A 13,893-nucleotide genomic window follows, 5' to 3' on the forward strand; every position below is an offset into this window, starting at 1 on the left:
AAAAACATACTCTAGTAAGAATAATGCAGTAAGATGCAAAATAAAAGATTTAAAAATCTATTACAGATTGTAAATACAGTTTGTTTGATACAGGTGCTGCAAGGGAGAAAAAAAAATCACAAAGACCTGAAAGTTGCTGTCTTGGCTAAAAAGAAACTGAAAATCACAATCCCAGGGAGGTTTGCCTAAGGAAAGGCTGCGTGTCTGGGACCAAACAGTAAGCTGGCAATAGGAAAGAATACTTGCTGACATGACAAAGTGCTTTTTGTCAAAGCTCTGGAGTCTGTAGCATCACAGCTTGACAACAAAAGCTCTGCATGTCTCTCCCAGAGCCAGAAGTATGATGAAGTGTACTTACATGTACTCCCTGTGTGCAGAATGCACAGCGGCTGCGTTGCTGTATCGCCACAAAACTATCGCTGACGACAAAACATCCAGGGTGGCATCAAACTGCAAGAGAGACAGAGTCAATGGCTTTGCTGGCCATTAAATGTGCCCTGTGCTAAGAGCAGTGCATTTACTGTCCTGCTGCACAGGCACAGAGCAGCTTCAAATAAATCACTTTAATGAAAGCAGGATTTACATTTATTGAATTGATCTTCACATTTTCGCCATGTATTATTGCATAATGATACACTTCAGAGGTCAGGAAGTCAATCAAGCGATTAAAAACTTATTTATTTTTAATCCATCACTTGTAGAGAAATTAAGGATAAAAAAGGGCCACCACAATCTACAACTGTGGCACGACAAGAGTTAAAATACTAATATGCTTCTTATGCAAAGATTCTGAAGAAAGAAGTGTTTGGAAGTGCCTGGCAGTCATTCCTTTTTCTTGCAGTCACTAATTTCTTGCAATAGAAGGTTTTGTTTCAGAGCAAGAAAATACTAACTTTTTTCAAAATCCCATTGTATCCAGATTTCATATTATATGAATATGTTATCCTGTATCATCAGGAAAATTGCCATATTTGTATTTCCAGTTAATGAAGACACCAAAAATTAGGCTTGTCCCACTGTAAGAACTTTCATCCTTACATCAAGCTTTCTAGAGTCATCTAACCTTCAAATTTGAAAGCAAGAGACAAATTATTTGATATGAGTCATTGCTTGTAGTTGGGAATTTTTTGCTCTGCTGCTAATCAGGAAAGTCATGGCAAGGACTAGAGAGGAAAGCTGTTATTCCAAAGTCAATAGTAGTCTTACCATAGACTTCAACAGGAACACGGTAACATAAAATTCACAAGGGAACTTTGGAATTTGGCTCAAGTTCAACAAAAAAGCGAGAGATTTTGTAGAAGAAAACATTATCTATCAATGATGAGATACAAGCATTGATATTAACTCCAATATAAGACTTAGTGAGCAGAAACTGAAAAAGTATAATGCTAACATCTTTGCCATCCTTCCCAATGCTTGACTTCAACAATACTTTTCCTAATCCATCGTTGACTTTGCACAACTTACCATGAAATTACCATAAGAAAAAATACAGTATTTCATGTTTAGGGAAAGCCCATTAAAAAAAAAAAAAGGCATAGAGAATATTTAAATGTATCTTCTACTTACAGCAAATCCAAAGGAGGATGCACTGTATCTCATTACGGAGACAGCTGAAGGAAAAAAAACATTATTTAGAATCACTTTAATTTTTTTTGGTATCCTTTCTTCTTCACTCATTCAAGATCTACCAAACTTGTTTCAACACATAGGCTTAGTTCCACCCAGTTCCCACTAGAACAACCTGACCAACAGTTCAAAATGTCTACAAGAAAGGCCTTGTGCTGCAGGAAATGGTCAGGTCACTTGAAGGATGCTTTTCTTTCTTGCAAAACTGTAATGGAGCAGATCTTAGAATAGCATTCAGATATTTTTATGAAACATACTGTGTTTTATATGCATACTGGAGTAAAAACATTTTGGAACTACAATTTCAAGCTCTCAGAAAACTGTACATGTCTCAAGGTGCTCCTTGCTCCAGCCAGGAGCTTCGGGTCCCCTGAATTGGGTGACAGAAAACTATGCAGGCCCATGGAGACTTCTTGAGTGCCATCTTTTTGACAAAAAGCCTAAGGGCAATTCACACAGCCCCAGGAAATGCTTCAAATCCCATCAAATCAGTGATTTCCAGAGAAAAAAGCATTAGTAGGAAAATTGACCAGGTCTGATTTTGACTGAATACTACCTCTAAAAAATAAACAAGACTCTAAAAATGGTCTAACATCTAGGGAAAAAATACTATTTTTATAATTTTACTCCATGCATCCTAATTCCATCCCCTCACACTTTCCAATTCTAGGAGATGCTGTGCAAGAAAAATACTTCTGGAGCCCAGAGGGATATCAGGGAAGAAGGAGACAGCAAGGTAAGAGGCCATCACCTGGGACTTCATCAAACTGCAACTCTCCCAGGCTGACAGCCTGGCTATGCCAAGCTCTCAAACACTGAGCAGCTCCAGCTTCTTGCTGTGTTTTATAAAAGGACTACCTGAACCTGTGCTCCCTGAAAAAACTCACAGCACTCTAGTTCCAATATTCAGAGAGTCTGAAATACAGCCTAAAAGGATTGATTTTACTTCTTTTTTATGAACAAATATCAGCTAACTTACTAAGGAAAAAAAAAACAACAAACAAACCCACAAAACAGACTCAAAACGACTCATCAGTGACTTTGTGAATCTTAGGCTGACAAACACAATATCTGATTTTCAGTATTCCAGTACTCATTAGAACAGCTTGGCAGAACAGAAATGCTATGGTTTGACTGTTCTTTTCAGTAACAGCAAGTTGCAGTTCTGTGGCATTTATCTGGATAAACAGAAAACAAAATCTTGGAAAAAATAACCCTTTTGTTATGGATCTAAGACCCAGCTGTGGCCACAACCATGCCACGTGTCACAAATATTTGGACTTTATCATTACAGTTGGCCAAACCAAAAAGAAAAGTCATCAAGTTCTTTTCCAGATTCCAGTTTTCTCAAAGTTGAAGAGTATTGAAACAGTTAGTGTAGATTTACCTCTCCCTCTCATTTTTAAATCATAATGTCCCACACTTCATCTCCCAGGTAAAAAAAGAGGCTATATTTCTTGGTCAGACTTGCCAGGCAAGAGCTTGAAGTGATCCATCTGCAAATTTCAACACTTCACTGCATAATAATATATTACCTATCAAATGTTCCCTGTCTGTCTCCTTAGAGGCACGATTTCAAAAACTGCAGAACTTGCATTTAAAAAAAAAGGGCATTCACAGGTACATACAAACTTGCAATGTTCCTGTCATTACTGCTTGCATATGATGCAGTTCAAAGCAACACTTTTACTCCTACTTCTATTTCTAGTCTGCCCCTGTAGTAGAATAACTCCTCAGTTTTCACTAAATTGCCAGTTTCTTTCCTAACTCAGATCCTGACTTAAAACAAGCAAACTTTATGGCTCCTTTAAAAATGAATTTGTTCTTTCTCTGGGTGATGAACTGCATGCAGAGAGCCACACCTTATGTATGCTTTAGGGGACATATTTGTTGTATTTAAAACACAAGGTCCTTAGCATGAGAACTGTCTTTATTTTATATATTCTACCCCAGTACTAAGACACAATCTGTTTGACCTGAGCTATCCAGAACACTAATGAAAAACAAGTATTAACTAGCAGTGTCACAAGTCTGCTCAACCTTTTTGCTAACTACAGCTCAGACTGGCACCCTACAACGCTAACTTGTAGTGGTGAAAGGCCATAATAAAGGTAGCAATGACCATTTAAGCACTGGAAAGATTTTTTTATATATATATTATTTATTTACATAAACAACCCATTTTTTTTTCTTTCAGAGTCAAATAACAACATTAAAGCACCTTCAGCCCTGACTTCAGCACGTTAATACTTCTAGCTGACAAGTACAGTCACAAAGCTCACCAGTAAGTCACCCCAGGTTAAATGGGATGTTTGTCCACGGCTCCAGGTTCTATGGCAGTGGAAACATCTGCAATATTGGCTTATAGGGTATCAGCCAAGAGAGATTGCCACAGACTAACCACACTAAGAATGACTGACTCCCACTGCAGCCACTGAAGCTGAAAGGACTTCTAGGGAAGTACTTCTTGGCAGCCAAAGATTTGAGACCCCTGGGCAAAGGAATAATCCATGGTCCTTATGACTCCAGCATCCCTGCTGACTTCCAGGAGCAATTTGTGGCTCTGCAGGAATGGTCCATACAGCCTTGGCTCATCTCTCCCCTTCCTTCTTCTCAATATGCATTTACAGCTATTCCCAGAGAAGCACGTGCTGTAAGAAAACCCCCAAAGATTCCTAATCTCCCTATTGAATCAATACAATGGTGGGAAACAAGCAATGAGGGAAGAACAGAGCAGGCAGCTTAAAAATCCTGTGAGGCCACTGTGTACATTTAGCAGCTCCACTGCCATGACAGCAGGACCCTGCTTTTAGCTGGTTTATTGGCTAAATTGGACAACATTTTATTACCTCTACAATAAAGCAGATAATCCTAATGCATTTTCCTGACATTTGTAAACAGAACTTGCAAGCAATCAGAAACTAAAAATAGAGCCAGCACAGTAAGCCACAAATCTACCACTGCCTCCACCTGCACAGCAATAGCAGTTTGTGAAGTCTGCCAACAAATTGGTCAGATTTTGATGTAATTCCTTCACCCCTTACAAAGTGATTCCAAATAAAGAAAAATACCCCATTTTGCACACATTCTACCCTCAACAAAATAATGGTTTTATTCACTTCATGGGCCTCGGAAAAATCATGTAACTAGGGCCCTAACCCAACAAAATAGTTCCAATTTAACTCTTCAGCCATTTAGACTAGATGATGGTATTTTCTAAAAATCCCTCACAACAACTTAAGGCAAAGAACAGTGCTGTAATACTGTTAATACTTGTAAAAAATGCTACAGACCAGGACCAACAGGCACAGATGCCTTTTCCCAGGTACCTTCTCCCTTCTACAAAATTCTAGTAGAGCAAAATTTGAGGATTTCTGCAATCAGCACAGCAGCTACAAATGGCTGCCCCACATCCAACATTTCAGACACAATTCTGCCAGATACCTAATCTACATGGGGAGATCCAGAGCTATCCATCAGTGTCATGTTCCTGGATCCACATTTCTACCCCAAAGTCACTTGGCAAAACTGTACCAACCGTACCTATACAAAATCTTCAGCTCATTTTCCTAGTTTATAATTGCTTCAACGTGGTAAAGACCCTTACTTCTGTGCAGTACCATCAGCCCATTATGTGTGTATCTACCAAGTGGAAACTTAAATATAATGTATATCAAACCTGGATCTTCATCTCGTTAGAATTTTTGACCAGTTCGTAAAGAAGTCCCTAAGGGGGTTCATTTTCCACCTGCCTGAAAGGTGCCATAGCAACGCTGTGCAGAATGAACAGGGAAGTACCAGGAGACTTCAATCCTTGGGGAAGACCCAGTGGGAACTCAGTGCACAAGACTCTAAAGAGCCAGACATCATGTCCTCAGCTCTGCTTCTGCCTGGGCCATGACTATGAGGTCAAGAACCCACTCTTCTCAAGGCTTGTGTTTTTTTAATTTCTGAATTTGTTTTCTGTACAAATTCTACACACTTCAGAGCAGGACCTGTATCTTCCAGTCTCTCTGCTGTCTCCTGGACTACAAGCAGGGCTGGAATTTCTGGATTATATATGTGTACAAAAGTAACAAAGCTAAGGAACTTAGGATTTATTATTCCCTCCCTTCAAACAGAAAGTACAATCCCACCAAAACTATTAAACAGCTTTACTTTTTCCTTTGTTTTTTTTTTAAAGTCTGAGATCCTTGACATAAATGACTCTACTGCTTAATAAAAATATACTTTGCTTCTTCCATTAAAAAAAATCCTCAAGGCATTCTAAAAATTTTTGCAGATTCAGTGAGGTAACAAATTTTGATATAGGAAGTTTTCCAAGAATATTTTTCTTTCCTTGTCTATCATGCCAAATTGTTTTGGTTGTTTGTTTTCATCTATTGCAATGGTCAAACCTTTAGCAGCTGCAAACTTCCATAACTTCATTGGCTTCAGTGAACTACAACAGTGTATGTCAGTTGAAGATTTTCCTCATTTCTTACTACAGAAGCAGTAGAGTTTCAGGACTTTGTGCAAAGGTTTTCCTTTAATCCACACAGTTCTTTCCAATTTGCTGACAAGTTAGAAAAAAAAGATTGTTATTGTTATTGTAATCTCTGACTTCAGGATTTTCTATATTAAATCATTCATTTTTCAATGTTTCAATTTCAGATTTTTTTAAAAACTGATTTTTTTGTGGTTCTTGCAAAGAGATGTCCATTTTCCCTTAATCCCCTTTATTTACATGTTTTCGTTTATATTTGTCTTGTGGCTTCATCTTTGCCTCACTGAAAAATATCAGACGATTTCCATTTCGGGGTTAAATATTCACAACATGGGCTTTCATGCAGGCAGGGTGGATGTGATTTTCTGAAACTGAATATTCACTACACCATGGTGCTCACCAACAGCAGCAATCTCAAAGAACAGCAAAGCAGTCCAGTCCTAAAGTTTACTTATCTCCAGGTTCACTTCTGTTTGATTTGCTTTCATCTTCCTATTTACTACCAGAAGAGCAGCCAGGCCTCCACTGGCATGTCCCACAAATGGGCCACAGTGGGCAAACTGGCACGGCTGCACAATCCTGAACTCTGAAATAAAAAAAAAAATAAAAACAACAACAAAACAAAACAAAAAAAAGAAACTAGAAAAAACTTACAAAAAAAAAAATATAACTTTTCAAATCATGAAAACATTACCCATGTGGAGAACACAGTGAACCCGCTTTCTCTACAACACTCAGTAAACAGTCCCCAAGAGCACACCTGTAATATAAAAAAACCTGAGTATATAGCTACTGAATGATGGAGACACAGAGACACTGGTGGTAAATCTGCTCCTGATTTCAGAAAAAAAATAATGCCTGGGATCTCTTTTAACAGCTGCTGAAATACCTTCTATGTACAGCAAGCTTTCACTGCCACTCTTCAGTGAGTAGAACACTAATAAATGGCCAGCCAACTATACCAAAGCCATCAATTTTGTATGTCACCCTTTCCAGCACAGGTAGAGATGAACATCAGAAACCAGTTATTTAAGCAAAGCTATTTGTAAAGCCAGAAATGAGGCAAGTCCCATAAGGCAGAGTTCACAGCAATTTCTCAGCCTGCTCAAAATCCCATGCAGGGACAATATTCCAGCATGTGCAAGCGCTGTGCAGGGCTGGGAGAGAGCAGGATCCCTCCTGTCTGGCATCCTACTGCTTCACACTCTGCTGTGCTTCCTCTCTCAGGTGCCAACCTTCTGTTTTCAGACAGGATCATCTCAAAAGAAGAACACAAATAAATCAGAGAAAAGGAGGACTTGACGTTTTTGTTTAGTTTTGGCTTTCCAGGGGGCAGGAACTAAAAGAAGGCCAATATGTTACAGCTCCAACTGAGCTTTATCAGGATACCGAATGTATATGTTGGCATTTAAGAATAGAAATAATAAAACTTGAAGGGCTGTAAGAAACTTCCAATTTTCCTTCTAGGTACATGGTGCAAACCTTGTGCAATTGAACATACAGGTGCATACTTTAATCTGTTGTATTTCAAATGGGGTCACTTAAATCACCCAAAATAACTCACTGCAATGACATTAGAGCACATTGTCTTTTAATGAAACTATGTATTATTGATGTCCCAACTCCAAATAGAACAACTGAAATGGCCTAGAATATTGCAAATGCCTGTGAGTGCACATTTACCAGGGAATTTTTTCAGCTTATACCTGCAGTCCACAAGCCTGAAACCAGCTTCCAAAAGCAAAGGAGGCAAGCTGACCCTGAACAGGGACAAGGAATGAGTGGTACCTTGGCTAAAAAAGCCATAAATTACCAGAAATGTTGAGTGATATGTGACACAGTCAACAGCTGCTTCTAAAGCCCTGTGACCAAGATTTGTAACTTGCTGTATCCAAACAAAGGCTATCCAGATTTAATGACCTGGGAGACTCTCCCATTTTTTGTGTCTTACTGACTGGAGGCAAAAGAAGCATTCAGGTTCTACTCAGCACAAAAAAAAATTATTCTTGGGAGTTTGAGCAGTTGATTTAAAAAAATTAACAGAACAAGCCAGAAAACCTTTATCTGACCTAAAAAGGTTTCTGGAAGCTTCACAGAGATTCAACAAACTCGTATTTTATACATGTATCCCCAAACCTGGAACAGCTTGGACATAGGCAAAGCATTATTACCAGTCACTGGAGGTTTTGAATTGTTAATAAAAGAGCTGAAATATTGTTGTTATTCTCGGGTTCTGGTACGCTCCTGTCCTGTGGTCACGTTAGAAAGATGGAGAGATCCTTTCAAAAGGATAATTAAAGGCAGATATTGTTCAAAAGCTCAGATGTATTAACATAGAATTTATCTAAAAAGGATTCATGTTAACTGCAGCGCAACCAATAATAAATATATAAATATCATTGGTTGTGCTATGTATTGTGCCATGTATTGGTCTCTGTAAGGAACAAAAATATTGTTAATTAGCTTTTATTTAGAACCAAAGCACATTTAAAAGAACATAACCAGTGAGAATTGCATCCCCTACCCCTGACAAGGTTATTTGTCTCCATTACTGTAAAGAAGCCAAGTGGTTTTCCCTTTAGAAAGATGCTCAACTTGAGTTTGCCAAATTTAGACTAGAAGAAATATATCAGAAAAGTTCAAATGCCAAAGCTCCAGATTCAGGGTGGGTGGTTTTTTGGTGGTTTTTGTTGGTGGGTTTTTGGGGTTTTGGAGGTTTTTGTTGGTTGGTTGGTTGGTTTTTTGGTTGGTTGGGTTTGGGTTGGGTTTTTTGTTGTAGATTTTTTTTGTTCCTTATTTTTATGCCACTATTTCAAACTTGACTTTAGTGTGAGCAAGTTGTGGTATGTCAGAAATCAAGAGCATTAAAACTAATCATAAATGCTGCTATTAAAAAATTAAGTCCCATTTGACATAAATAATTGTCCAATAAGACCTAATTCTCAGCATGCTGCAAGGATTCAAACCACAGGCCTTATGGCACATTAACAGGAAGACCTCTTCCTTAGTATCTGCTATCCACAATACAATACAGATGAATTTCCAACTTACAAACAAATAGAAACCTACTAGATGATAATATTTTTGCTGGAGTTTCGTGTGATTTCAATATAAAAATTTTTGATCAAAGGTCTTTTTTTTCCCCAAGAATTTCAGTAAATTTTAATCAGCTCAACAGATGAAGAATGTAATTGCAAAAGTTTTTACTTACCATGAAAAGTTTTCCAAATAAATTATAGTCTATTTTACTTTATGGATTGTAACTTTTTCATTCAGTTGTTGTGGGGAGAAAGTTATTGCTTTTGAGGTCATTATAGACATGTAACTATTATGTTTACAGTTACCTGAAAAAAAAACCCAAACCCAAGAACTACAGTAGTCTTCCTATTTCACAGGTGAGGAAACAGAACTGGATCAGGGATCACAGGACATATTTGAAGGATCCAAAATAAGTTTAATAGCCAGAAGAACTGAACTCTGAAGAGAGAGCATAACTGTGTGGAAAGGCAGGCAGGTCCAAGTGGTTGGCACAGTCTCACACATCACACTGCCAACCCTTAAACATTCCCTTTTCTAGGATTCTTATCTATAAAATGGGATAAAAGTACTTCCACAGTTCAGGACATTATACACAGAGAAAATCATTTTACTGTATGGAAGGATGGAGTGACTCTGCAAAGACTGACAGCAGGTCTCAGGAATCCCTCACCTATTTGAACGAACTGTTCAGCATTGTGATCTGCCTTTTATGATACTTCACATTCTCAAAGCCCTGCTTTAACTTTTAAACTGCAAACTTTAACTATGGAAAATGGTAACCCAATTAGAAACGATCTCTGGGATCTTTATGGCATTCTCACAGCTTAACAGTTGTGAGAGGCTATTTTTATACTAAAAGCATTTGAACAGACTTCTGAAAATCAAAGCAGACTTCCTTTTATAGAGAATTATAGCAGTTGTTCAGAAGTGTATCAAGTGCTGAAAAAAACATTCATATTGAAAATAATTTGGTATTGCCCTTTAAGTTGCACTAGTATAATGTATTTATAATTATTGAAACTGATGTGACTGGTGCACCCCCATTGATGGGTCATTACAAGCTCATTTTTGTCCTGCTGAAACCTCTAGAACAAGAAATTCAGTGAGAGTCATGAATACAAAGGGGACTATTTTAAACATCCTTCATTTTAGATGCCTTTGAAAGTTCTGAACTTGGAACAGAGCAAAATGAGTCCATATAAAACTGTCAATTGGACACCAAATAATGAAGAACTCAAAATAATTATGAGAAAGGGTTATTTAAAATGACATTGAAACTCAGGTACATGAGAAGATAATACAGGCTGATACTTAAAAAAAAAACCACCAACATTGCTAGCATAACCTTTTATCTGTGTTCTGTTTTCTTATGAAGGTAAAAGAAAGTATTTTCTTGGCACTTTCCTTGATATTTTTATCTGGTTCATCCCTTAACTCACAGGTGGTTAAGTCTTGCAGTGCTGTTCTCGAGGAGGATAAATAGAAATAGAATAAATTCTCTTCACACATACATTTGGGATTTAGAAATCTAAGACTGCTACCCTGGTTGGAGCCCATCCACAGCTGACCCTTGTTCAGCAGATCCTGGGACAAGGAAAGGTCACTATAATCTGGAAGCTGAAGGTCACAGATCATGATCTGAGGCGGGTCTGCCCCACGCAGCTGAGTCCCTCTGTCATCAGTAGGAGCAACAGAGGAGAGGGCTGGAATGATGCAGATTAACAGATTTTCCTTATCATAATAAAAGACAGAGGAAAAGAAAAAAGAAAACTCGAGGCTTATATTCATTTTTCTATGCATGGCCCTCCTGGATGTGCAAAGAATGGAGCAAGGTGTGTGAACACAAGACCAGGAGAAATTCACACTCGCGACATTTCTGCCTCGTATAAAATGTTTGTTCTCTGAGCATTTCAATGAACTTAGAAATATGAAAACCTAGGAAGATTGGAACTGAAAAGCTTTGGTTTTTGAAAGATAATTAGTTTTCTTCACAGCCTTTTTCATCACCCCTATCAATTTAAGAGACAAGACACGTATCATACTACCCCCTGTTTAATTAGATGGCCAGTGAGCTGCTCCAGAACAAAACCAAGCTGCCAAATACAATTAAGCAGGCTGCCAGAATATAACACAATAGTAGAGATTTTCCCTTTTACAAAGGGAGATTAGGAATGCATACCATGCCAGACATCTCAGTGACTTAGTGGAAAAACTTAAAGACCTGGTTTTAACTACAGATCTAGAAAAACCCAAAATTTTAATATTCTAATTTAAAGCTGCTTTTTGGTGTGAAAATTTTTAGATACCTCAACTGGCTGTGGGAAAGGACACCTGATCAGGCTTCTCCAGCTGTAGACACAACCTGTTTTAGTGTGTAGGAGCCTGAGGGCCTGTTCTCAGAAGGGAATGTGCTGGGCACAGAGCACGTCATGCTAAGGACACCTCTACATACTGCTAAACAGCTCTTCCATAGCCCTTTAAATCCTTCCATTTAATCTTCTGTTTTAACAAGTAGGAGTTCAATTCCTGCCATTTAATATCTTAAACTTGTAAAAGTCTCCCAGAGGCATTCCCAGACTCAAAAGCAGTATGTTCAAGAATTCCTGTATGTGGTGTATCTGACAAAAATTCAAACCTGGAAGAATTATATTGGAATAAAGTAATATTTATTTTGAAACTGAGGGTAAATTGGAAGAACTGTCAAAATTTTACCCAATAAATTTTACTGGCCCATTTTCCTAATAAACCTACAAAATGCCAAAACAACAACAGTAGTTCTGAGTCAGCAAGTATTTTCATAATTTAATTTTACCTCAATACTGTCCTTTCAATATTTATTAGCATTTACTATATTGTCAGATAGTTTGTGGCAGTTTATCACCTAGATGGTTACACTGTAAACTCATTTCTGTAGTCACATAACTGGAAAGCAAGAGATGACTGGAAATGTTACCTTATTTATTCAGGTGGACCAAATGGCAGATTTTGTCACCTATTTTGTATATTGTATCATGGGTTCTGATCAAAGTAACATTTAAATGGCTTGCCTATCTATGATAGGGAAGATTATGTAATTTGCACAAAGCATTGAAATAGTCCAGGTAGCTACAAATAAAATCTATTGATTTCAGCTCAACAATTAAGAGATAGCAGATTCTTGCTTTATTTCTCATCCAGCTTCCAGAATGCAAAGAAATCTTAAATTTTGAAGTGGATTAATAGTGTTCCTTTCACACAAATCACCAAGCAATGAAAATTCACCATTCTTATGCAAATTTAATTAAACAGTCAAGTTCTGAACACAGATAATTCCCATAAATAAATCAAAAGTCAGGAAGAGAAATGAAAAAGGAAATCCTCTGAGTTACCTTTTTTATCTGAAATGTAAACAAACCTTCCGGGGAGAGAAGCAACGTGTGATGGTTCTCTGTTAAATGTAACTGGAAGGAATTGCAGGCCCTTCAGACAGATCTCTGCCTCAGACAATGTGTTAATCTTAACAATCTATTGCCGAGGGCTGCAGTAAAGCAGCCTGTCATCAATCCTACCCCAGTGTTGTAGTGTGGAGATGCTCTGATAGCAAGGATGCCACAGACACGCTGCACACACAAAACAGCACTGCAGTCAGGCTTGGGGTACGACTCGAGCAAATCCAATATATTAAGTTAGCTCTGGGCTCGAAGTCATTAGGCAAAAATTAAAATGAAATGTGACTCTTAATAACAAATTTCCTTTGTTCTGTGTTTTTTAATTAAGGTCTGTTAGCAGCTTTTAAATACAATTATTCTGAATAAGCCCTCTTGCAAACAGGTAATGCACATTTTCTAACAAAAACATTTTAAAACTCTGGCAGCTTTCTTCCAGTTGTGCAGTCTTGACAACAGGCAGCAGGAAACCCTATCCAGCAATTCAAGAGACCAGGAAGAATGTAACAATTTTCCTGATGGATGCAGAGTTGTAAAGCCAAAAGAAAAACCACTTAATGATTGGCATACCACACTGCTTTGCATCTGTCCAATTTTAGAGTAATTGGCTTGACACGTCTACTGCTAATTCTGATCAAAGTAACACAAGACTTCAGTCCTCTCTCTATGAGATGAGCTTAATTTATTTGGACAGAAAATAGTCCAGATAATATCAGAAAAAAATATGATGATAAGACAGGGGGATATTACAAAGTCGTACACTGCTATTTATAACATGTAATCACATCAATAAAACTCGAACTACATCAATCATTTTTTTCTGTTCCATGCACAACTACTCCAAGGAGCAAGCTCCTGAAAAATCTTACAAGTATATTCCCAGGATAAAACCTTCTATGTCAAGCAGCATACACATTTTCTTTTAACATACAAAGGGTTTCAACTCTTGCTGTTTTTGCTTTTCTTTCCTGTTATGCAAGCTTCAAAACCAAGAATAAAATTCCACATTTCAGAATATAGGGAATGTTTAAAGCAGAGCTGACATGCCCTTGACTTGCACACAAAATGACTTTTCAGTGGAAGATACCAACAATCCATGGAATCATCTAAAATATCCTGGCTTAATTTTTCTGAGATTATAAGCATAGTCTCTGAAAATAGTTTTTCAAGGTTTCTGCAGTAGCCCTTCTGAAAATGGAGCTGACTTTGAAAGGACTAACATGTCTCCTACAATCATGACACCAACAGTTTTAAAAATTGTTGTTGTCAACAATATATTTTTTTAAAACATTGTTTCAGATTATTGAAAGCAAA

The 13,893-nt window shown here is 37.7% G+C and overlaps 1 protein-coding gene across 2 annotated transcripts in view; it reads right to left on the reverse strand.

Moving 5' to 3' along the window:
• TMEM163 (transmembrane protein 163) overlaps window positions 1-13,893 on the reverse strand; it is a 92,630-nt gene that overhangs the window by 36,442 nt on the left and 42,295 nt on the right. For both annotated transcript variants that reach the window (XM_064661569.1, XM_064661568.1), the window contains 2 exons: window positions 1,570-1,613; window positions 359-450 (listed from right to left, as the gene is read on the reverse strand). In XM_064661569.1, the coding sequence (XP_064517639.1) occupies window positions 359-450; window positions 1,570-1,613 (136 nt within the window). The remainder of the gene's footprint in view (window positions 1-358; window positions 451-1,569; window positions 1,614-13,893) is intronic.

Source organism: Pseudopipra pipra, chromosome 7 (genome assembly GCF_036250125.1).
Source record: "Pseudopipra pipra isolate bDixPip1 chromosome 7, bDixPip1.hap1, whole genome shotgun sequence".
Lineage (NCBI taxonomy): Eukaryota > Metazoa > Chordata > Aves > Passeriformes > Pipridae > Pseudopipra > Pseudopipra pipra.